The 26,474-nt window shown below is 43.4% G+C and overlaps 1 protein-coding gene across 17 annotated transcripts in view; it reads left to right on the top strand.

The window, feature by feature from the left end:
- The window catches only part of TANC2 (tetratricopeptide repeat, ankyrin repeat and coiled-coil containing 2), a 441,341-nt gene that overhangs the window by 275,650 nt on the left and 139,217 nt on the right, over nucleotides 1-26,474 (top strand). For 16 of the 17 annotated variants that reach the window (XM_053259180.1, XM_053259181.1, XM_053259185.1 and 13 more), the window contains one exon: nucleotides 19,071-19,181. In XM_053259180.1, coding sequence (XP_053115155.1) covers nucleotides 19,071-19,181 — 111 coding nt within the window. Of the gene's footprint in view, nucleotides 1-4,215; nucleotides 4,234-19,070; nucleotides 19,182-26,474 lie in introns of those variants that run through there. The other variant, XM_053259190.1, reaches the window with a different exon arrangement.

Genomic DNA, 26,474 nt, shown 5'->3' with positions numbered 1-26,474 from the left:
TACTGCCATCTAAAACTATTCTTCTGGGCATAATTCTACCTGTAATCTTAATTCTTTACCCCTTTCTGCCCTTATAGAGTCATTGAACCTCTCTCAAGTAAGAAGGGAATTTCAGCTGCTAAATTTCTGGGAGGGTAACTTTAGGTGGGAGGAGGCCCTCCAATCCCATGTCAATTAAGTGGGGTCTCATGAATTCAAAACTTGGGTTCTATTATTGATCTTCCCTTCCCACAAACTTTAGGTAATCTTGCCCAATTTCCTCTGTGTAGATCCTACTTCTAGTTTTTCTAGAAGTGGGATCTAGCCACACTTTTTCTAGCTACACTTTTGCCCATAGGAATCTGATTATACCCTTACTCTATCATCCCTGAACGAGGTTTCTAAGAAGCAGCAGCAGAGGACAATAATCTTGCTTTGCTAGCCTCAATTATGTCTCTTTTGACTATCTGACAGCAAGTAGTGAATTTTTCAGTATGAGGCCTGTTATACTAGAAAAGAGGTTCTTGTTAACAGATGAACTCTTCATACTGTCCTACTCACCTATAACTGATTGATGTAAACATCTGTTCTTTTACATACCATTATGATTAATTTTTGTTTTTGAAATTATATTTGTGATCAGTCAACAAATTAAAAGCTTGTAAATAGGAAATGGTGTTGAATTGCTCAGAGATTGGTGCCAGTAAAACAAAATTAAAACCCTCTCTGCATGAGAGATGTTTTATCAGTTTTTGGGAAGCAAAAGGCCTAAGACTGTTTTCTGAAAATGCTAGTGTGTGGAGAATGTTCATGTAGCTGATTCAGTTATCCTAAAGAATTTATCCACAAATCTTTGAAGGAAGAAATGACTGTCTCAAAATATTTTTGATTGATTGATTGATTAAGTGCCGTCAAGTCAGTGTCAACTCTTAGCGACCGCATAGATAGATTCTCTCCAGGATGATCTGTCTTCAACTTGGCCTTTAAGATCTCTCAGCGGTGCATTCATTGCTGTCATAATCGAGTCCATCTACCTTGCTGCTGGTCGTCCTCTTCTTCTCTTACCTTCAACTTTCCCCAGCATTATAGATTTCTCAAGGGTCGAGAAGCTGGGTCTTTGCATAATGTGTCCAAAGTATGATAGTTTGGGCCTGGTCATTTGTGCCTCAAGTGACAATATTTTACTCAGTTTTAACGCAATTTTTATTCAAAAAAGTAAATAAAATAAAATCTGCTAATCTTATCCAAGACCTTGGGTGACCTAAAGTGCCTCTTTGGATTCAAGCCATTATAAAAACATGGTAAAAACCTACATCCTGTTGTAGGTAGCCTAAGTTTGCACTGAGGCAAGATGATATTGAGCAAAATTTTCCAGTGGGGCTTACAGCAATAGGGAAAATTGGGTCAAAAAGTGCTGGTGCAATTCTTTCTTTGTAGAAGTTGCCAACCAAAACAGTAAATGTTATAACTGAAAAGAACATTGCAGATGATAAGGAGCCATAAGTGTATGCCATGGGTGGCTGCTGCAGTGTGTGATTTGCATCTATCGTGTGTATTAGTTGCTCCACGGTGTTTTGTGCATCATTGTCAGTGTATATCTGGGATGGGCAAACAGATGTCATTTATTCATTTGTCATAAGGTACCCCATTCTTCTTCCCAAGAATTTCAGAGCAATGTCCTTAAGGTTCCTAGGCCCAGACTTGCTTATATATTAGATATTTCCAGACTGAGAAAATATCCAAGTTGTGACTAATTTTAAGTATTCTATTAAGTGGCACAGCTGCTAGAGAGGAGGAACATTTCAAAATCTGGGAGTGAAGAACTACTAATAAGAGGTGTGCATTTTTAAATTTTAATTTTAATTTATTTTTAGTTTAGTTTTCAGAGCGGGGATAGAAAGAAGCAATATACAGTATTCTAATTTGTCAGCTTGGGCCAGCCTTCTGGAACACAGATGCTCTTTCTGGTGGCTGTTTTTCTTTAATCAAATGACCCATGATGTGTAGTCATAGTGCCTAACAGTGGCTGTAGTGTAGTGGCTGTTTCATTAACAATGTACTGCAAATGGCAATACATTGACATGATTACTCAAAATTACCAATGAAAGGAAGTGACTGTGTCACAAAGCTCTGGTTTGGAGTCACTAGTGAGAATACTTTTCTTTCATAGCTTATTTAAAAAAACACACACACACCAAAAAACTTCCCAAAATGAATTTCAACAAATGGTGTTTCAAAGTAGGACCTCCATTCTTTGACTTTGGTTCCACCAATTCTGGAGTGCATTCATTTTGGAATGAATGAAAATAAGTATGAATTGAGTACATTTGTATGCATTTCCACTGATTCTGAAAATGAATGCAGATACCTACTTGGTGGATACAGCTGGATACAGGACTTTCACCCCACACTGCCCATTGCACCAGGGGCGTAACCATGGTAGGGCAGGCAGGGCATGTGCCCTAGGAGCAGTAGAGCAGGGGCACAAAAGTGCCTGCCAGCCCCGCCCCCCACCCAAAACAAAACTGCCACAATTTTTTTTTAATTTTTATTCCCCCACCCACCCGCCACAAATTCGTCCCAGCCAGCCTACCGGGGAGGGTGGTTGTTCTGCTCATAGAGCAGCAGCCGCAGACCTGCGCCCCACCCAGTTGCTGCTGTGCTGAATGCTCTCTGCTCTGCCTCAGTGCGCCGCCGCCGCGTGTACCAAACCCCACCCCTTGCACAGGCTGAGCCTGAGGCACGTTGTCCACGAGTGAGTCCGAGTCCTCGTGAGATCTCTGGGCAGGCCTCGCAGTTGGGAAGCATCGCTGGGCCAAACAGCAGGCCTCAGCGTCGCTCTGAGATATCTGCCATGAGGTGAGGACATACACACACCCGCACCCATCCCCGCGGCAGGTGGCAGTGTTGTTAAAAGTAATGGCGGTGATATGGTGAGGAGGAGGTGGGAGCAGGAGGCAGCGGCGGTGAGCCGCCCCACAAGGGAGCTTGGTGGCGGCGGGCCCTGGCAGAGAGGAAGCAGCTGAAAATGGCAGGGAGCCTGGTGGGCAGCAAAAGCAAGAAAAGTAACGGCAATGGTGTGGGGAGGAGGAGGAGGAGGCAGTGGCAAAAGCAGCCCCAGGAGGGAGCTCAGCGGCGGCGTCAGGCTCTGGCAGAGAGGGAGCAGGCGAAAATGGCAGGGAGCCTGGCGGGGAGCAAAAGTGTTGCCGGGGGACGGGGACTGCCTTTTGGTATGAGAAGCACGTTGATTTAAAGCACAGCAGAGGGGTGTGTGGGGAAGAACTTTTTTTCACACAAGCTGCAGTTGGAGGGTGTAATGTTTGCGCCTCTCCATCCCACCCCCGCAACAGCAAGAGTGAACCAGCTTTAAAGGGCAGCGTGGGAGAAGTTCCTGGAGATGGCTGATTCCATTGCTAAAGATATTGCTTTTGCTTTCTTCTCTGCACAGGAATCTCGCCGTCCACGATCCTTCCCCTAAAGCCATCCCCCACCCTGTATATTGTATGGTTCTCCTAGAGCTGTGTGTCCCTCAAAAACAACCCCACCCTTTCCCTGCCACCTCCTTTCCCAGGGCTGGGGTTTTTGTTTAATTCAAGCGCTTGGATTCCGCAAGTCACGGCAGCTCTCCCTCCCTCCCCAGATAGCTACAGGAGATATGTGGGTGGGAAGGAGGCTGAATTGTGCCTAAATTGGGGGCAGGAAGGAAAATCTGCAGCCAAAATCAAACCCTGAGCAATCAAGGGATAGTGCCATTTCCTCCCCCAAGAATCATGCTGCTTGTCTTCCCTTTTGTATGCCTCCCACCTCCTCCTCTTCTTTACCAGCAACTAAAGAGCGCTGGCCCCCTCTCCAGGTAGCTCATCAAAAAATGGGGGGGGGGGACAGATTGTCCATCGCTGCCTCCCTTGGACGCCACACATGTTCCTTATCCAGATTACAAAGTACTGTTAAGCAGCACCGGGAGCGAGTAGTAAGAACATAACAGATAGCTTTATGCAAAGGGGTCTCACCTTCAAACTCTACCCCTTTTATTTATCTTATAATAAAGATAACTTAATTGCCAGAGAGCTGGTCCTTCTTTGCACAAACTTTAAAAGTTTTTAAAAACACATGAGAGTGAGAGCAAAATAAATAAAAGCAGTGTACCTTTAAGAGAAAAAAGAAAGCCGGAAGTAGCTCGAACGCAGCAAGAGACGTCTCTCACACAGTTTAGTGGATCGATGATCGAAGGGAGATTGGAAGGAGATTATTATGGTATTGTGTTTTTGGGCAAGGTCACTTATATGCTCATTTGGTATCTACTGCTGTTGGGAGGGAATTAGTGATTGTTGTTTTTTAAGGAACTACCAAATTTAAGGGGAGCTCCTTTACTTTCCTCTAGATAGAACTACTGGTACATTGGCAACTTCGTTAGCTTTACATTGCCATGCCTGTGGAAATTGTCCAAAGATAAACGGAGGCTGCAATCCTAAACACACTTACTAGAGAGTAAAGCTCAGTGGGACTTACTTCTGAGTAAACATGCTTAGGATTGCACTGTGAATGATTTGTGCATTTCCTCCTTTTGTGGGTAGTGGTGCAAGTGCATAACTATTGTGTTGTGATGTTTTTGGTTCCTTCCTGTAGGATGCTTTTGGATGCTTTACCATGTGTGTGTAAAGATCAAAAAAGTACAAAAGTGGATGTGTTTCAGTGCCAGCAGGTACAAAATGAAGCATTTGCTAAATTCATTTAATGGGATGGTGAGGATGTGTGTTAGCAATTGCTAACTTAAATGTCACACTCCTCGGTAATGTCACAACTTCACAATGAATGTTCACTTGCAATCCTTTTCCTGCTTCTAATCATTCTTCCTATATTAAGCATGTTAGTGTAATTTAGATTAAAAGAGGCTGTGCCTCCTGCCAAAAGATTGTCATTTGGATACTTCTCTTGCATGGAAGGTGCTAATGCCCCTCATCATAATCACATTCATTTGCAGTGCACCAAGTATTTTTAATTAATATAAATCCGCCTATATTAAACATATTCTTAATATTATTTGTCAAATGGCCCTTTTAATGTGATGGCTGCTGGGATCCAATATGATCTGCACACATTGGAATCAAACATCCACTGTTGTGTGCCAAAATTGCTAATAGGTTCAGATTTCTCAAAGTACAGAATGTCTGAGAACCTTTTAATTTATACATTCAGAGTTTTGTTCCCCACCCCCTTTCTCTATGTGAAAATAACTCCAAAGGAGAACCCACAGTCAAGAGCCAATTACTCTTAGCGTACTTCCTAGAGTAGTGTGAATGATAGATATTCTGCAACTCTCTCTCTGTGTGTGTGTGTGTGTGTGTGTGTGTGTGTGTGTGTGTGAGAGAGAGAGAGAGAGAGAGAGAGAGAGAGAGAGAGAGAGAGAGAGAGAATACGACTCTTCTGGTCCACTCAGGTGGTGTGAAACGGGCGCAATTTCAGTGCTTGCCCTAGGCACTATTTTCCCTAGATACACCTCTGCATTGCACTCTGCAGAATCTTTCCAATAGGCAACCATTTACAGTTGGTGCTGCCACTAGTGTGGAGGACATTCCAAAACCTGAGAGTGAAACTTTACTTGTCCTTCAGAGCAAGCTCGTAGACACCATCACCAACACAGCTGGGACTGAACTCTCACCCCAAACAGTCACTCTGTAGCACTTCTTCACCATTTAATAATTCACTAGATTGCTGTTTATTGTCATTTTGATTACTGTTGGGATCAGTTATGTACTGATGCCATACAAATAGTATAGCTATTTTGGTTTTATTTTAAATGTGTCAGCAGCACTTTAGGCTTTGGAGAAGATACAACCAGATTGACTTGTATGTTGCAATATTGCTTGGAGGGATGTTTTCTGGCTCATATTTTTTATCCACCTTTCTTTTGTTTACATTTTTTTTCCAAAGGTACCCCAACCTTCAGGAATAGATTTTTTGGGATGCCTATGGAAGTGGGGATCAGTTTTGACAGGGAGGGCCTCTGAGGCAAAAACATTAATCTCTAGATTAGCTGATTTTATTTATAATGAAACTGTGGTGATCATCATCTGGTATGATCATTGGACAAAAATAATATCTATTTACAACACTGTTATCTACCATAAAGCCAGTGTTTTAATTTTTTAAGAAAGTAATCCCTGATTCAAATGAAGGCAAAAGAGAAAAAAGTCAAGTGGTAAATGGTGTGTGTGTGTGTGTGTGTGTGTGTTGTCTAAATATAAATATTCATCAAGAATAGCTGGAGTATTTGAGCACTTTTAATGCAGATTTGAACTGCATACATTTAATTAAGCAAGATGATAACTTGTTTTCTGATGCTTCTAAAGATGTAAGGTGGAAGGGAGGAATACAGAACAATGGAAGAAAAAGACACTTGGTTTCTGTATAAAACACTTAGCTCCTTACTTCTGCCACTCCTTTTACATTACATGACTTAAATTCTATATTTCAACCTGGTAAGCCAAGTGAATTATGCAAGATTCACTAGTGAAATTTGTGACACATTTTGAATTCTGAAGTTATATACATTTGTGGAGCTTTGTGTTGTTGCTACTATTTTTATGAAGAATCTGTTATGTATAAAAACAATTGCTTGTGACACTGTGATCCTTATTATTAGTTGTAGTGTTAGTATTATTACATAACTCATGACTATAAAATCGGTTATCAGTCAATATTAAGAAAAAGACAAAAAAGGCTCTTAGCTATTTATATATCCTATTAAAAGCCATTTAGTTATGTGGGTTTTTAATCCACCCTCATACTAAAGTTGTCTTCTGAAGTTTTGTGCATGTTTGCAGTCACATCCTCAGTCAGAAGGGTTATGTTCTTGCTGAAGCCTCCAGATTAGCTGAAGCATAAATTTCAAATTTCATGTGACTTGCCCAAAACTGTAGAAATGGAAAGAGCCAAAAGGTCACATAGCTCACTATGGATACCTTTCAGTGGTGTTATGGTTTGTTTGTGAGTCTGACAAGAAAATATAGGAACGGATTCTTGTGGAGGAAGGGAAGGGCATCATTCCTATGGAAAGCCAATCTTTCATGATAGGAGTACCATAGTGTGACCAATGCTAGGGATGGGCCTGGACCGGTCCGGAGGCCATTGAAATAGCCTCCGGTCCGGACCGGTCCGGTTCGGGTGGGGGGGTACATTTAAGAGCGGCGGGAGGGTTTACTTACCCCTCCCGCCTCTTTCCTGCTCTGGCGCCGTAATCCTATGTGTAATTGGGGCAGCAGGACACCTCCCTGCCGCCCCTTCCCCGACGTTGCTTGAAAAAATGCCCAGCAGTCCTTTGCGCGCGATCTGAGAAATCTGAGAAAGATCTGTTTCTCATGGGCATAATGTTGTTTTTGAATTATTGATCTGATTGAGTGTGAGAAATCTGTTCAGAATAATAATGGTTAAAATCTGAAGATTATATTCAGAATTTCTTCTACAAAATACAAAACCATTTAAAAAAATATTTCCCTCAAGATATTCTGATGCAAAGAGTAGTGCATTCAGTTAATTTCAGTGGCAGGATTTTGAATACAAAATTTGGTATCTGTAGCGTGACATCTTGTTGGCTGTATTTGGTACCTCAGAGTGTTGGGGAGAGGGTTCAGGCACTCCGTCCCTCATCCAACGCGTGGCTTGCAGTGATTTCCCAGCCTTTCCCCTGGAGGGCCTGGGAGCCCGGGTCATCCACAGCCACTTTTGTTAGTGGCAGCTGACTGCCTTTAATAGCTGTGTGCAGCCCTAACAAGTTTCCAAACCCTGCCCCTCTGTCCCATGCTCTGCCCCCTTTTCCCCTCTCTCCGCAGGGCACACCCCCTCTTGATGCCTGGCTTCCCTGGTAGCCCATAGCTCCTTCCCTCCCTTTCCCTGTTGTGCCCAACCCACTTCTGGTTCGGGGAATGGCCTTGTGAGGAAATCAAGCAGTGCATGTGTGCTTCTCCCAGCTGGCTCCCACTCCCTTCAGGGTCCTAATGACATCAGGAGTGCAGTGGACTTGGCTCGCTGCACTTGGGAAGGTGCTCACTGGCTCTAGCCGTGTCATCATAGGGTCTCACCGTATCATCCTGCCTTGCTGCATCAGGTTCCCTCACGGGGCCTCACCATATCCTGCCCCTCTGGATCAGGTAAGCAGGGTCCCAACAGTAGATAATCTGGAAGTATCGCTTACTTTTGCACAAACACACCCACAAACAGCCTCTTCAGATTATATAGTAGATATTTTAGAAAGATGACTATTAGATCTCTCAAAACATTTTCAAAATATATTATATTTCTAAAGATATTTCATTTCTTCACAGTCTGATAAATGTAACTTCTAATTTGTAAGCAATGAAAAAAGGTATTACAATGCTAAATTTATATATTTCTTTGTTAAATTCAACAATACTACCATTTTCTCTCTCTCTCTCTCTCACACACACACACACACACACACACACACACACACACACACACGCTACCTATGTTTATACATAGGCTCAGTCCCCAGTTAACTGAGCAAAGAGGCACCTTTTTAAAGTGGTGATATCAGGGGGAGAGCAACTGGCCCTATCCAACCCCAACACAGCATCCCTCCAGTGGCTGTTGCTGGTGGCTGTCTTATGTTTCTTTGTAGACTGTTAGGCCTTTGGGGACAGGGATCCATCTTATTACTTTATTATTGTTTTCTTTGTGTAAACTGCTTTGGGAACTTTAGTTAAAAAGCGGTATATAAATATCTGTTGTTTGTTTGTTTGTAAAGCTCTCCTGCTAAAGTATCCTATTGTAGCACTTTGCTATGTATGGGTCTATTCCACATAAATGCATTAAAAAGTGATTGTATACGATTCAACAGTTTTTAAGTATATCACATACATGTATTTTGGCAGTGATAGAGATTTTACCTATTCAGACTAGCTTGGCTTTGTCCCACTTTCTAAAATTTTGTTCTGACTTCCTTTTCAGATAATCAGAATCTCCTCCGATTAAGAAACTTCTTGTGAAAATAGTATACCAGGATTGTTGTTCCATCTGGAGCTACTTCTGAGTTTTATAAGTCACAGTATACATGTGATTTTCTGAATAGTAGTGGTATCTATGTAGGGAAACGTTTGCCTAGCATTCTTATGCACAATGATCTTTGGATTCTTTGATTGATTATTGATTGATTGACTGAGGGCCATCAAGTTGGTGTCAACTCTTAGCGACCACATAAATAGATTCTCTCTAGGATGATCTGTCTTGAACGCCTTTAAGGGCTCTCAGTGGTGCATTCTTGGATTCTTTACCAAATAGTAAATCTTCCTCTTCCCTACATTTTCCACGTGGTACACTGATTGCATGTATTAGTAATCCATGACAGCTGACATTAAGTGGAGAGGATATTCCCTGGAGCAATAAAATTTCATGGCTAGAGTTGTCTTTTTAGGAATGGCTTGACTTCCTTGCTCTCCACACGGTCCTCACCGCTCATTGCTTTAACATTTAACAACACCAAGTGTTCATTTACTTTTCAACATTTGAATACTTGCCATTTTAGTGTTTTTTGTTTTTTTTTAAACAATACTAAAAAACCAGACTTGGATATCTCTATTTCAGTGTGTGGTGTATTATGAGTTCTTAAGTAGGGAGTCAGAACATATCATTTATCTTTAATGTGTCTAATGAATGTGTAGCTGTATTTTTTCCATATTTTGTTTTCATATTACATAGATTGTGTGCACAAGCATGTTGACAACAAATACCAATAAATAGTGAGAATTATGGTGGCATTTACAGGGTTGTTAATGTGTTAAGCTTATTCACATTTTTATTTCACTTTCATTTTGTGGAAAGAAATGGTTTCAAAGGATTCTGCATTGCTAAGAATAGCTGTTTCATTTAAAGTGGGTGGTAAGATGATGACACCAACTTTTCAGCTGTTTCTTAATATGAGTTAAAGCATTGTTGTGAGAATGCTGAAGAAAAACCTTTAAAAAATAAAAATAAAGGTTCAGTGCATTTCATGGGCATTTCCAATTTGCCTGTGCTGCTGTGAGCAGTCAGACAAAGGGCAAGGCAAGGGAAGGCAAGGCAGAGTCTGTCTGGCAACTTCTTCAGACGAGAAGCTCAGACTGTCAAACCTAGGGAAGGCCTTACATAAGGCCAGCAGAGATCCTATTGGTTGCCCAAGTCACCTGTTTCCTCCTGGTGAGATCGACTGTATGTTCCCTTTTGGTCACTCTCAGTGGGGTGCCATGTAGCAGCAAGGCTCAGGTCAACTAGTCCTTCTCTTTTTGAACTGTCAGAGGAGTCCTGCTACCAGAGTTCCTGGTTTGAGACTTCTGATACCTTAAACACTGATAGGACAGTGAGGTGATAAAACATTTTGGACAATTCTGAGCTTGGGGCAGCGGGAGGGAGTAAAAAAAGATATAGGGGACAATTATGAAAAGGAAATGTTAGCTCCAGAAGGAGATTTCGGACATCTCCCTATTTTGATATTCCGGACAGTTTTCTTCATTTAAAGAATGGCAAAGTAATTAGAATATCTGGCAGTTTTGTCGATATTGAAAAACCTTCTGCCCTTACTGTGACTTTGAACTTGGAATTATGTAATAAAAATATAAATGCAAGGACCAATTACAGATATATCGAGAACACCATTGATACCAACTCAAGCAATAAAGATGTGCATGAGATTTTTATCCTGCTTTCCAGTAGGCTTATGAGATTATGCAGCATTCCATGTCTGTGTGTATGCCTATCAACTTCACAATGCCTGGACCGATATGAACCAAATTTGATACAGTTGAAGGGACACATAAGGACACCTCAATGGCGTAGTTTGTGGTGATGTCATCTACCCCATTTCAAGATGACGGATGTGTAAACCTTTGAGGTGCAAGTGGGCTAACTTGTGAACTGCCTAAGTGATTTGAACTAAATTTGGTACAGCTGTAAGGACACATAGGGACACCTCAAACGTATAGTTAGTGATTATGTCAGACACCACAATTCAAGTTGGTGGACATATGAATGTTTGAGGCACAAGTGGGCTAACTTGTTAACTCCCAAACCGATTCAGACCAAATTTAGTCCAGTTGTCGGGATAGTGAAAGGAAAGTAGCAGATTAGTTCTTACTAGAACAACTTGTACTAGTTATGTAAAAATGTTAACTAGGGTAGAATTTGTCCTGCATTTTGGCTGACAGCAAATTTTGCTGGTGAATTTATATGCATCAATTATCTTCACTGCTTTTACTTGGGCATTATTGTAGTTCATTGATAACTGCAATAGTATTGATAACTCAATAGTATTGATAACTGTAGACGAAATGTCTGCCCAGAAGAAAGCTTCTCTGACAAACACTCATTTGAAATTAGGTAGAGCCAGAGCACAGAGAGAAAAACTGGAAGCGGCAAGTGCGTTGACCGAAAGTGTGGAGATCAATTATTGAGTAGTGATTGAAACCATAAAGGATATATACAGACAAATTTTTAAAAATTATAGAAGAAAGGGTTCCCCACCCCACCCCAGAAAAACTTTTAAAAGTTTGTAAAGGTTTATATAAAACATTAAAAGTCTGTTTGTTTGCTTGTTTGTTTGTTTGTTTAACACATTTCTCATGTCTCTGGGCAGTTTACAACAAACAAACAAACACAAAGTTAAAACAGTAGTTAAAATAAAATAAATGATATAGTAAAAGTTAAAACGTTACACAATTTAAATTTTAAAACGATGTCAAAACTGTTAAAACAATATTTAATTAAAAGCCTGGATGAATAGGTGCATCTTTAAAGACTTTTTAAAAGTTGTCAGAGATGGGGAGTCTCTTATTTCAGTAGGGAGCACATTTGAAAGATTTGGGGCAGCAGCGGAGAAGGCCCGTCCCTGAGTAGCCACCAAACGAACTGGTGGCAACTGCAGACGGACCTCTTCTGATGATCTCAGTGAGTGGTGGGGTTCATAACGAAGAAGACGTTCTCTTAAATACCCAGGGCCCAAGCTGTTCAGGGCTTTATAGGTTATAACCAGCAACCTGTATTTTGCACAGAAACTTATTAGCTGGCAGCCAGTGTAGATCTTTCAATACGGGAGTAATATGGTATCTCTGAGATGACCCAGAGACCAACATGGCTGCCACATTCTGAACCAGCTCTAGTTTCCGGCTGTAGTTTCCTACACACAAGGGCAGCCCCACATAGAGCACATTGCAGTAATCCGGTCTGGAGGTTACCAGCATATGTACCACTATTCTGAGGTAGTTTATCTCAAGAAACGGACGCAGCTGGCATATCAGCCGAAGCTGATAGAAGGCACTTCTGGCCACTGCCTCAACCTAGGAAACTAGGGAGAGGCTCGGATCCAGAAGCACCCCCAGACTGCGTACCTGTTCCTTCCGGGGAAATGTGACCCCATCTAGAACAGGCAGATCAAACTCATCTCCCGAGTTCCGACCCCGCACAATGAATATCTCTATCTTATCTGGAGTCAGTCTCAGTTTGTTATCCCTCATCCAGCCCATTACCGCCTCCAGGCAGGTATTTAGGAAGGTTATGACCTTTCCCAATGATGTTTGTTTGTTTATTCGATTTCTATACCACCCTTCCAAAAATGGCTCAGGTCCGTTTACACAGAGAAATCAATCAATCAGTAAGATGGATCCCTGTCCCCAGAGGGCTCACAATCTAAAAAGAAACATAAGATGGACACCAGCAACAGTCACTGGAGGTACTGTGCTGGGGGTGGATAGGGCCAGTTACTCTCCCACTGCTAAATAAAAGAGAATAACCATGTTAAAAGGTGCCTCGTTGCCAAGTTAGCAGGGGTTAGGGTTAGGGTGTTGACTCCTGGCGACCACAGAGCCATGTGGTTTTCTTTGGTAGAATACAGGAGGGGTTTACCATTGCCATCTCCCACGCAGATGGCAATACGAGATGATGCCTTTCAGCATCTTCCTATATCGCTACTGCCCAATATAGATGTTTCCCATAGTCTGGGAAACATACCAGCGGGGATTTGAACCAGCAACCTCTTGCTCCCTAGTCAAGTTACTTCCCCACTGTGCCATTAGGTGGCTTGATCTATCTAGTTTACCTGTGGAAAATACTAGGAAGTGATTTTGACAGTTTATCATGGAGCATAACTGCTATGGCGCAGTGCCTAGTAGGATTACATGCTGATGTTAACACATTCTTGATTTTTTTAGATAATCTTACTATATTTGCTACAGTTTTTTTACATGATGAAACTAATTTATCAGGAACTCACAGATGAGTTGCCAGAGTGTAAATCACCAAACACGTTTGGCAGCTGAGAAAGATGAAAAGAGCTTGCAGAGATTCCATCCAGTTGTTCCTGCATTTGGTGACTCACAAAATGAGTTTCTTTGTATGTATACTACTAGGGTTGAACCAAAATGTTCCCCATTTGCAGGGTGATAGCTGGGGGACATTGCAGGATGTTGTAACATAATTCTGAAACTAAACTTAGTGAGGGAAATATTGCTTGTCGTCTTTCTAATACCTCCTGGAAAAACTGTGGCAGCTCCCAGTTGTGGGTACACCAGGAGCACTACTGCTGCCAGGGCTCTGGGAGCGGGGGCTGGGTGTGGATAGTGGGTTTTTTTCCCCTCCAGGGATCCTTTATTCCCCTGTTACCTCCTAATTCAAGGTGCAAGTTAATTTGAAAGAACTTTAGGCTCAGCCTTAATGTGCATATTGAATTAATGCTCAAAATCCACATGGATTTCACCCAGTTTTTCACCCAGTGACTGGTGGGTGGCGGCGGGGTATGGGGAAAGAGTAGAATGAATAAGTGAATCTTTCCTTTTTCTCTGGAGCTGTGAATGTTACTAGAATGTGTGAAAACAAATGTGACCAGCATTTTCTATACAGTTGCAAGTGACAATTACTATAAGAAAATGTACTTCTAGTGTTCCTGCTGGGCTTTGGTCAAGATGGGGGACAGATGACATGATCTAAAATGGTCAAGTTCCAGAATAGTCAGACAAGGATTCAGAGGGCCAGAGGCAGTTGACATAAAGCAAGCAGACATGGATCAAAAGGGCTAGAGGTAGATCAGGAGGTCTAAAAAGGACTGGTGGACAAATTCTAGGAAAGGCAGACATGTTGTGGGCAGAGGCAAGACACAAAAAGTCTGTTCAGCAGACTGTCCATGACAAATTGCTCAGATTGAGGAGCTAGCTGATCTCGAGGCTTTCTAGGGCCTGGTGAATCTGGATTGGCTTGTGGGATTAGCTGAAGTACTCAAACTAGAGCTTTAGCCTGGAGAGTTCCCCTTGACCTCAATAGCTCCGTCTCCAGAACTTGCAAAAGTATTTCAAGCAATAGTTGATGGCAAATATAGTTTTCTAGATGTCTTTGCTTATTTAAGTATATTATGCTGATAAGAAATCACTTACCTACAAAAACATGTAAGCTGGAACATCAGAATGGTTGTGTGAAAAATCTGCTGCTTTGTGACCCAGCATACTTTTTAAAGCTGTAGCATATGAAAACCCTGAAGAGTATACAGACATTCAGAAGACATTTAGTCAAATCTTAAATGGGTACAGAACAGATGTGGGAAGAGGTTTTGGACTGAAAAGCATATGGAGAATCCTGATGAAAACATGATTCATGAATGAGCTAATACACACACACACACACACACACACACACACACACACACACACACACACACTTTGGTATAAGATGAAAATTAAGGTGCTTATAATTGTCACATTCTCCAAAAAGCATGGAAGCTGCAATTTAAGGTGGTTACTTTAATTTCTGCACCATGCATATAGTAAAGATCATGTCCAATCTTGCTGGCTTTATAAATTAGGCTCAATGCACCCACACTTTGCCTTGGTCTTTCAGCTTGACATTGGGCTGGGGGGAAGATGCATCCAAGCAGAAATCCAACAACCTCCCCCATTCACTTGCTGGAGAGTTCTAGTTGTTCTCTGGAATGGAGAGTTGGCTTGGGCAGTTGACATGATAGCTCCCAAGTGCCCTCTCATGCAAAGCAGAGCCCGTGCAGCACCTTGGTATACACCTGAGCTGAGGGTGATGAAGCAAGCTGGGACGTAAGTGGAGGAAGACTCAGGGTGAGTCTGAGTGAACATAGGTTAGAGCTCATTATCGAGCCTACTCTGTGGCAGTGATGGAATTGAAGAAATGCTTTTTTTTTCATCCACCATTGCATTCTCTCATTGTCATCCAGTGGGACTCTTCCGGGTGGTGGTGTGGGGCCTCCTCGAAATCTGGCCTTGGGCAGGATGCATTAGAACCCTTGGTCGCACACTGTGACGCATGTGCACAGCACTTTGAGGGTAAAGTTGCTTGCATTCACCATGAGTTGGACACTACAGCTGGATCCCACACACCCTGGAAATGATCTCTTTCAGCTTCTGCCTTCGAGAAGGAGGTATAGGGTCTTAAAGACCAGGACCAGCCGCTTGAGAAGTAGCTTCTACCCAAAAGCGGTCTCAGCTTTGAACACAGCAAAACATCGCTTCTGAGGGTTTTTTTGTATTTAGTTTTTAGAGTTTTAAGTGGGTTTTTAGTGGGTTGATGGGAGGGGGGCGTATGGGTATATGTTTAGATTATTCTTGTTAGGTCCTGTAGTAGTGGTTGTAGATTTTTTTCAATCTTGTTGTTCTGCACAGGACAATGACAATAAAGATTTATCTATCTAACAAGGTAGAATGTTGTTTTTACTCCTTAATTTTGCAGGTACTTCCACACCTGTACAATAAGCACAGAAGTGATATAGCACAAATACAGTGTATCATCATTGTGCAAACGTTTTAATTTTTTTTTTAACACCCCAGTTTTTAAGGTTACATTTACAAGGGCACGTCTCAACAAATCTGTACCAAATTTGGATAGTTAATGGGACATGATACCTAGTTACTTTGCAGCAAATTTCAAGTGAATTGGACAAATGGTTTTGATTTTTTGTCAGTAGACTATCCAGGACTTAACTGGGTAGAATATTGTTTTTACTCCTTTATACAGGTGCTCTTGCATCTGTATAACAATCATTAATGCTTTTTAGTGTAAATACTATGTATTATCATTATGCAAACATTTTTAATTTTCAAAAAAGCTTTTGGGGGGGGGCACTTCTTTGGGGTAAGTTTTCAAACTTCTGTATCTCTGGCATTTCACAACAGATCACCAAATCTGGACAGTCTATGATGCATGTTGTCTAGTTACTCCATGTCAGATTTCAGGTGTAATGAACAAATGGTTTTATTGTTATGACTGGCATTCAGCTGAGGCTGGCCAGGCCAGGGGAGCTCCCCCATGAGGCAAAATGAGACACTAGCCTCAGGCTGCACCTTTGGGGGCCTTTTGGGAGAGTGGAAGCTGGCTAACCTGCTGCTACGTCTGTTGCCACATACTTCCATGTGTTTCCAGAAGCCCTACCCCCATCACTGGCCCCACCTCCACCTCCCATGCACATGCACTGCCCTTTTTCCACAGGCCACCAGGCTCGGCAGTTGGGGTGCACCACCACAGCTGGCTGTTTGCACAGCACATCCTGCAGGAGGCAGCATAGAGCATGGCTTTGGCAGCAGTTGCATCTGCCTGGCCTCCCCCCCTCACTGAAGCACTACTAAGGTAGCAGCAGTAATGCGCGCTCTCGCTCTCTCTCCTGCTGCCTCCGTTTCTGTCCAGCAGCAAATATGTCCACGTCAAAGTGGACAAGTTTGCTATTGGAGGGAAGGGGAGACAGTGAGAGAAAGGGAGAGCTCATGGGCAGCATCTCCTCTTGACCAGTTTAACAACACAGTGGCAAAGAGGAGAAGCTGGCATGCACTTGTTCACCTCTAGACACATTTGCTGCTGGAGGGAAGGAACAATGCAGAGTGGTGGTGGTGGGAAAACACTGTTGCTGCTGCTATCTTGGTAGCTCATCAGCAATAGAGCTGCCAGACAGCTGCCCCCACTGCTTAACTCACACTCCATGCTTCCTCCCATGGAGTGCACTGTCCAAATAGTCACTGGTGGTGTACCCCAGCCACTGAGCTGAGTGGTGCCTGGGCATGGGAGGTGGGGCAGCATCATTTCTGCCTTCTGCTTGGGCTGTGGCCATTGACGGTAGCAGAGTAGCTTGTTAGCATTTGCCTTTAGCAACAAATGATGACAAGCTGGCATGCTGGTCTTGCATCATAATAAAGATGATTGAGTGATTGACAGGCTGGCATTGGAGTGTCTGGCAGTTTTGTAGACATTGAAAAACCTTTTGCCCTTACTGTGATTTTGAACTCGTCTGTTATGTACTGCAATCTGGGTCTTGAAGTAATCTTCTATTAAAATAATTCAGAGTCAGAGGCTAAGAACTCTAAAAATATTCAGTGGAATCCCCCCACCCACACTTATAACAAGTAGTGTTTATCACATCGCCATGGAGCATCTCAAAGTGATTTGGTAGTGGCTCTGTACATAGATTTGGTTGAGAGATGAACTTGTGGTAAAGCATTCATGTGATTGCTTGACCATAAGTTCAGCTTAGTCCACAAATCGGTCCCATCAACTTCTGTCCTGTGAATTGCTGTTAAGTTGACACACTTTTCTTAAATTGTTGTTCTGGTGCTTGCCCCCTCTTAAGTCATCCAGTAAAGTACCTTAGTTTCTAACTAACACTGTGCGGTAGGCCGAGTAGATAAACCTGTTCAGTGCCACCAGTGGGACTCATGGTAGAGCAGAGATTTCACCTTAAATATCTTAGCTACTCTACCACACTGGTCCTCAAGATAAACTGGATACTTTTCTGTAATAACTTGTTTTTTTAGTGTTAAAACCTTGAAAGAGTGAAATGTGGTGGACCATCCAGTTATAAAGATTTTCAGTCTTAATCTACTAATCAGTACTTGACTTATTTCCACTAGTTGACGTGTTTAAAATATCAGTTCTAAACGCCTAAAGAGTCATTTTAGAAATCTTTTCACTACACCCACACATATGTGAGTCAGCCTTTGGGAGCCCTACATTTCCAACCTGTGATGGAGTTGCATCTGTTTAGAGACTTGAACTAAAAAAACTAAAAAACCTTTTGCATGCCAGTTCACATAATGTGTTATCTCCCTTATGGTCTGCCTGCTTTGAGTCAAAAAGGTGAATGGTTGAATTCTATTTTATAAAGGAAACAGATTTTTCTATGATGATGTAATCACTGCAGATTAATTTTGAATAAACACGAAGCTCTTTTATTCTCAATAAACTGAATTTTTCAGGAGCTCTTTTCTTTTTGTGGAAGGGTAGTATTAATCAGAGGGGTCACTGAAGCAGTGTAGGAACAAAACCTTTTCTGAAGGCTCTTCATAGGCAACACGAGTTCTAATAAGTGTGTAACATTTGTTTATATGCTGCTTTTATCCCCCAAGGGTCTCTGGTCAAACAAGTTTTGCAGGTTTTTTAAAAAACCTGTTGAAATGCAAACAATATGACTCAATCATACTGCCCAAGTCTCTGAAACACTGTCATTTGTCTACAACCTGCGATAACAATCTGATGGGACTATCATCCAGTAGACAGAGCCTATTGATGGTATCAGTTGAATATTTATGTTTCTTCAGATATGGTGTCGAAACTGACTGTGGAAGGAGGGGACTTGTGACACTGAATATACTAGGCAGCATTTCATACAGTTCCTTTGCCCTAGAGGGACTACAGAGTAGGTAGTCAGGTGTGGATTTTCTAGCTCAAGGTCATGGTGGAAGGGGAATTATTCCTATCACTTATGCATTGGCACGAAACCTTTGCATAACCTGTTTTGGGCGGCGGGTGGGGGATAGATCTGTAAGCACAGCTGTAGTGGTGCTCTGCTGAAGGCTGAATACTTCACCCAGTAGTTTCTCAAATGACAATGGGGGAAACTTTGGGAGGGAGATCAAGTATCTGCAGTAATTTGCAACTTTTTAATATGATCCATTTCTTTTTTGAGAAATGCAGAGTTCTCCCGTTTGGCATTTAAGAAAACAAAAGGGAATCTGATCTGGGCCTAACATAGTTTGTTTAGTTAAGTGCTTCCATGTGTTACTTGCTGCTGTTATACTCATGTCCTCTCTTTCTGTCTTTTTCTCCTTAAGCTCCATTGAGGAAGGCAAAATTTGTTGAGAGTCCTCGAATCCCAGAATCTGAGCTTGGCTCACCAACACTCACTTCAGCACCAAAACTGGACCTTGATGCCTACTGCCCTGGTAAGCATGCATGTAGAATTTGCTGTATTCAAGGGGAGAGAGAAGAAGCGAACAGTGTCTTAATTATAGGTGGGTCAGAAGGGGTTCAGCTCCATTACCTTTTGTGATGGCACTCTTAGTTACTCTCTAAGAATACAATAGAGAGGACCATTTTATTTATTTATTTATTTAGAGAGGACCATTTATTTATACAATAGAGAGGACTATTGTATTTTAGAATACAATAGAGAGGATCATTCTTATAATAGAACTGGAGGAAGTTGGAGATGAGGCTTGTGGATGTCATTAACTCTCCCCCTGACACACACATGCCTTCCTCCCCATAATTTGAGCACTGATGGAGACCCTCATAACAAACATGTAGGTGCAGCAGCATTATAAAATCATGCTGTCTACATGATCCCCACCGCACATCAAGGTCATCTGAGGAGGTCCATCTCCAGTTACCACCAGTTTGTGGTGGCAACTCAGAGGCTGGTCTTCTCTGTAGCTGCCCTGGGGCTGTGGAATGCACTCCTGGCAGAAATCCGTAATCTGAGTTCATTGCTGGCCTTCAGGAGAGCCCTTAAAATCGATCTGTTTGGCCTGGCCTTCCAGGTATTTTAATTTGTTTTAAATTGTTTTTAACTGCTGTAAGTGTTCGGCCTGGTTCTCCAGGATTTTTAACTGTTTAAATGTTTTAACTGTTAATTAATTTTTAGATTGTGAGCCCTTTGGGGACAGGTATCTATCTTATTTATTTATTATTTCTCTGTGTAAATCGCCCTGAGCCATTTTGGGAAGGGCGGTATAGAAATCACAATCAATCAATCAATCAATTAGTTTTATGCTGTTTTTATAGTTTTGATTTTAACTGTTAATTGATTTTGTTTTTATTTTGATGTAAACCTCCCTGAGTCTTTTTTTGGAAGGACTGTATATAAATCGAATGAATGAATGCCGCTCAGACAAGGAGAGTTGGTCTTGTGGTAGCAAGTATGAATTGTCCCCTTTGCTAAGTAGGATCCACCCTGGTTTGCATTTGAATGAGAGACTACATGTGATCACTAGAAGATACTCGCCTTAGAGGATGGGGCTGCTCTGGGAAGAGCACCTGCTTGCTTGCATGCAGAAGGTTCCCAATTCTCTCCCTGTAAGATATTCCCCTTAGGGGATGGAGCTGCTCTGGGAAGAGCATCTAGGTTTCAAGTTCCCTCTCTGGCATCTCCAAGACAGGGCTGAGAGACACTCCTGCCTGTAACTTTGGAGAAGCCACTGCCAGTCTGTGTAGACAATACTAAACTAGATGGACCAATGGTTTGACTTGGTAGTAGGCAGCTTCCTATGTTCCAAAGATGTGGAAGCAAGAATACTGCCTCTCAATTTTTCATTCACTAATCTGCTTCTAGGATACTTACCTGCTCATTTTAGTGTTCCCCAAATATCACATGCTGTGGATCCCTAGAGCAGTCTTGCTGGCCAAGTGGGTCATTCCCTAATGATGGAAGCTTTCTGATTCTCTCTCAGTTTAGCAATGGGTCATTGACATGCTAGATCTTAGTATTCAAGAAAGAAACATTCTTAATAAGTGTGGCACCTTTGTATTTATATGGCAAGACTTATTTCAACAATAAGATATGAATACACTCTTCATTCTGTGTGACTGTTTTCTCCAGCTGCCAGTCTCTCCTCTTCCATTCTTTTCTTTTGTTTTTTCCTCCTTCCTCTTCTATCCTTGTTTCTTTCCTTTCACCTTAGTGGGCTTTGTGCAGTCTGTACAGTTCCACATTGGGAACTGCATATGCACATGGTCATGTAATGAATGTCTCATGAGTGCAGGATGCTCCTAGAGTCTACTGTGCCATCAGTTTTACCTACCTTTTTACCTCCCTCCCAGTTCTCTCTTTGCTACTGTGGAAAGAAGAATGTTAGCAGACTCTCTCCTGTTGTTTGCATGTTGCGTTTTTTCAAACAAGGTGTTAGTGTTCTGTTCTATAGTTTATATTTGCTTTGATCACTTGTCCTGAAGCATATTATCATGCATTCAGGAAAAGTACTCATGCAATGGAAAGATGGCATAGTCAGACTGTGTTATATAATGGGTGAGGGCCACCATGTGACCAGATGCCCCATTTGCTAATAGTTTAGACTAAACGTTTTTAGCAATAGGGCTTCATTCTTAAAGTAGCAATATCAAAGAATGCCTGGTTGTCAGTGATGTTGTGAAGCCCAGCTGAAGAAAAGTAGATCCCACTGGTGTGGGGCTGCTGTCTGTGATTCAAAGGCATTGATACAGTCACTTCCATTGTTGAATCTGAAGTCTAGAAAAAGAGGGCCCTTTTGGTTCTGGGGGGCTTTCTGTCAGGTTCTAAGACAAAGGCTGCTATGAAGGCTTCTCTATCTATCTGTAATTGGGTAGGATAGTTTATTATTTATAACAATAAATAATGGGAATGAGGAAGAATTATATCTAAACTAGCTTAACCCGTAGAGAGCATCTGCGAACTAGTACTTGATTGCTCCCCTCACCTCAGAGATCTCTCCTCTCTCACTTGAGCCATACTCCTGCTCCTCCTTCTCCATCCAGTTGCTTCCACCCCACTCATCCCTCTTAGGGATGTGCATGGAACCGCTTCGAACGGCGGGTGGTTCCGCCAGTTAGAAGGTGGGGGGTGCTTCTTTAAGGGTGGAGGAGGGTGCACTTACCCCTCCCGCCACTCCCCCCCCTGCTGGTGCTCCATTTTTAGTAAGTCCATGGGGTCGCAGTATACCTCCCTGCCACTCCGTTTGCTCCCATTTACCGGATATACCTGGAAGTATTTGCCGCACTTGCCGTGCATGGCTGCACGCGTGGTGGACACAACGAGCATGCACCTGCACCACTGTGCATAGGCGCATAAGATACTTGCAGGTATATCCAGTAAACAGGGACAAACAGGGTGGCAGGGAGGTACGCTGCTGCCCCATGGACTTATTAAAAATGGAGCACCGGCAGGGGAAGAGCAGCGGCAGGGGTGAGTGCGCCCTCCCCCACTCTTAAAGCAGCAGCCCCCACCTTCGAGTCTCCTCCGCCTGGTCCGTGAACATCCCTAATCCCTCTTGGTCACTCCTCCATCCCCCTCATCCCTCTTGGTTGCAGCTGCAGCATGGCTGGTGCCTATTGGCCAAGCTGCAGCCCTCTATCCCCAGAGACCTCTCCACTCTCACCCAAACCCCACTCCTGATCCTCCCCACAGGAGCATCAGCAGCAACAGCGGTTGACCGGGCCCTTCCTCGCTGCCACTACCACCATGGCCGCTTTTTCCCCTCAGGCCGCTGACAGGCCCAGACCCAGGCCCGTCCCTTGCCTGCCTCCCTCCCTCTGCCAATGAGCTTGGTAGCCCCAAACAGCAGCAATGATTGAATGGGCCTCTCCTTGCTGCCGATAGGTGGTGCCATGGCCACTCATTCCCCTCAGGGTGCTGACAGGCTTGGGCCCATCCCTCACGCTTCCGTCTTTTTCTCTTCCCCTTCCTTCTTTTTCTGTCTCACTCGCTCTTCCCCTCTGTCTTTCTTTCCCTCTCTTCTTTTTTTCTTTTGCTTACTCTTTCTCTCTCCTTTCCTGGGTTAGACAGGAAGTTAAGTTGAGTTAACAGATCTTGTTCATCTTATTTCCTCATCTAATTCACACAATGGCAGCCTCCTTCTCCTGAAGAGGCTCTTTCCTCCCTAATGAACCCTCTCTTCGTAGACCCCTGCCCACTATCCTTTTATATATAGAGATTCCTCTCCTCTACAATCAAGAACATCTTCCAGCCAGTAACAGTTGCATTCCAACTGGCCTTAACCTTCACAGGCTCCTCCTCCCTATCTGCATATGGAATCCCCACTGCCCAATCATCATAGTGCTTCTGCTCTCACAGGCTCTTCCTTCCTATGTGCATGTGGAATCTCCCTGTATGTCGAATCTCCATTGCCCAATCACTATGGTGCTTCAGCTCGTGAACTCTTGTGAGAGTTCTTGTGAGAGCACATATGGGATTAGACATGGGTACGCCTTAGATAGTTATATATAAAGGCCATTGTCCTTTTGAAAGGAGATTTGCCATGTGTTACTGTGCTTTGCACAATTATATAAAGAAGTGGTGTAAGTAGTGAGGGAAGTCTGACCTTTTTGGTACCTGTCCTGTCCCATACCGTACTGCAGAGTCCTCCAGGTCTGATGGTCAAGTAATATCCAACAATTGGATATCAAAGCTTTGATATCCAAAAAGCTTTGAAGCTTTGGGCACAGTTCAGGTGGCAAGGCAAGGGTCAACATGTCACAGTTCAGGCAGCCCAGTAGATTCAGGCAAGTCAGGCAGCACCATGAACAGAAACATGGGGCATGCTGACCCAACAGCAGGCAGGGGCAGACTGCACCCTGAAATACTCCTGAGCCCAGTCTGCCCCTGCTAGGCTCTGCCTCCCTGCTGAAAGAACAACTAGTTTAAAGGGGCAGCCCCCTGGCTTGAAGCCTCTCCTATTCCTGAATTGTCATCAGCTGGCACTGATGCACTGATATTAGGAACATAGGAATCTGCCATTTACTGAGTCAGACCATTGGTCTATCTAGCTCAGTATTGTCTACACAGACTGGCAGTGGCTTCTCCAAGGTTGCAGGCAGGAATCTCTCTCAGCCCTATCTTGGAGAAGCCAGGGAGGGAACTTGGAACCTTCTGCTCTTCCCAGAGCAGCACCATCCCTGAGGGGAATATCTTACAGTGCTCACATGTGGTTTCCCATTCAAATGCAACCAGGGTGGACCCTGCTTAGCTAACAGGACAAGACATGCTTGCTACTACAAGACCAGCTCTCCTCTCCAAGAGGGGAGGATATTTGGGGGGATGATGGAAGGGACTGCTTCCTCTGGGGGCATAGGCTCTGAGGCTGTCATGGTAGAGGGTCTGGGCACCTTCCTTACTGTCACAGGGGCTCTATCTTTGGAGCTCCCACCAGCTCCAGTATGGTATTTGGAATTGAGGCCAGATTGGGTTCTGATCCTGCCTCTGCAGAGCTAATCTCTGGGGCCAGGGTCTGGATTTGGCATGGGTCCCACTTCTTCAGTCCAGTGCTGGCTCACCCTCTTCTTGGTCAGGCTCTGACTCATTGTAATGGCAGGGTTCATGACAGTAACCAAACAGATGAAGATTTTTAAAAACTCAGAAATAATAAGTTCATAGCTTGGTAATTGGAGGCTACATCTCCCCAACCCCCTGGGTAAACATCTAAGGAGACTGTATATATTGTACTTTATTTTAAACAATTGGATATCAAAGCTTTGATATCCAAAAAGCTTTGAAGTGTGGAAATGCGTATCGCATTGCCCTTATACCGTCTTATTCAATTGGATATCTTCTGTCTCAACGTTTTAATACCACATATAGAGCTGGATAATGGTGATCAGCAGCAGAGTTGACATATGTTCCAACAGCTTAAAGGAAAATCCTATATACAATCTATAGAGACACTATTTCTGCAATTTAAGTAGGGGTTTTGACCACCAGTCTATAATATTGCAAAGAGTTATCTTTTTCTGTAGTGTCTTGGAAAGGAGGGGAGTATGTGCTACTGTCCTTAGTACAGTAGAAAGGTAGTGTAGGGGGCTATAGACAATATTGTGGTGATGTACTTCCCCAAAAATGAAGGGTGTAGATTCAATGATTGTATGCAAGGAAACAATATTTGGGATTGGGGCTATCAGCACAACATCAGTTTGCAAGTGGCAACATATCTCAGGGACTGGCAATGTTTTGGCCTGCTGCTGTCCCCCTGCTTAATAGAAAGAGAAACACCACTTTGAAAGGTGACTTGCCCAGTTAGCAGAGGTACTGCCAATTTTCAAGGTTCAGAGTTCCTATACATAGAGGCTATTCACATGATTGTAGAAAATCGGGCTAGCCTCTGCTAACCCGATTTTCTACAGTCATGAGAACCACCGAGCTTGGCTGTGAGCCCAGTGGTTCTTGAGTGGCTAACCCGCTCAAGTAGCCCGCCCCTTAAACCAGGTTTGCGGAGCGAGTGCTCTGCAAACCCGGTTTTTGGAATCGTGAGTAGCCACGGCACGGCTCTGTGCCGTGGCCACTCACGAGTAGACCCCCAGCGGGAGGCTGAAAAGCAGTGCCCTGCGTGCTCACACAGGGCATACTGGAGCTTCCGGGGGCCACACGGCCCCCGAACTCCCCAGCCCCCACCGGCTTCATCACGGAGCCGGCAGTCGTGTGAGCAGCTGATCTGGCCGCCCAGGGCTCCCGCCCGGCTCATCTATAAAGAGAGCGGGCTTAGCCCGCTCTCCCCACTTACCTTCCCAAACCAGGTCTCACTGACTGTGAGACCCAGCTCATAGATGTATTTGTGATTTGATACAGAAGTGTCTGATTCTGCACAATGGCAGCTCAGAAGAACCCCCAATCCTTAGGATATATATGTAAAAATCTTAACCTTTAAAGCCATAAATGGCTTGGGATCAGGGAATCTGAAGGACTGTCTACTCCCAATATAGCAGGGGATAGGGCACCATTTCCCCCCCATTGTAAACTGCCTTGATAACCTTTTGTTGAATAGTGGTATGTACAGTGGGTATAGGAAAGAATCACCCCCTTTGATAGACCTTAAATTCTGGTTCCTTTACATCCTGAAATGAAAACACAAAGAAAATTTCCTTCACCGGCTGTACTTATCCAATGCAACCTATAACATCCAACTGAAAAACATCACAATTACAGTCCAGAAAAAGTGTCAGAAATAAAAAACAAGAATTACTGAGATTGAAAAAGGATCACCCCCCCAATGTCAATATTTTGTTGAACCACCTTTTGCTTTAATAACAGCCTTGAGTCTGTTGGGATACTTCTCTATCAACCTTGCACATCTAGACGGAGAATATTTGCCCACTCCTCCATACAGAACTGTTCAAGTTCGGTCACATTGGATGGTAGGTGTTGGTGGACTGCTGTCTTCAAATCTCTCCACAGATTTTTTATGGGATTTAGGTCTGGGCTCTGACTGGGCCACATGAGGACGTTCACTTTTTTCTCCTTCAGCCACTGTGTGGTCAATTTTGCTGTGTGCTTCGGATCGTTGTCATGTTAAAAGGTGAATCTTCTGCCCATCCTCAACTTTCTGGCAGAGGGTAGCAGGTTTTCTTCCAGAATCTGATGGTATTTTGCCCCATCCATTTTTCCTTCTACCCTAACGAGAGCCCCAGTCCCTGAGGCAGAGAAACACCCCCACAACAGGATGCTGCCATCTCCATGCTTCACTGTAGGTATGGTGTGTTGTGGATGGTGAGCTGCG

Source organism: Hemicordylus capensis, chromosome 6 (genome assembly GCF_027244095.1).
Source record: "Hemicordylus capensis ecotype Gifberg chromosome 6, rHemCap1.1.pri, whole genome shotgun sequence".
Lineage (NCBI taxonomy): Eukaryota > Metazoa > Chordata > Lepidosauria > Squamata > Cordylidae > Hemicordylus > Hemicordylus capensis.
Note: the sequence above shows the minus strand (reverse complement) of the source record. Positions and strands in the feature narration are given on the sequence as shown.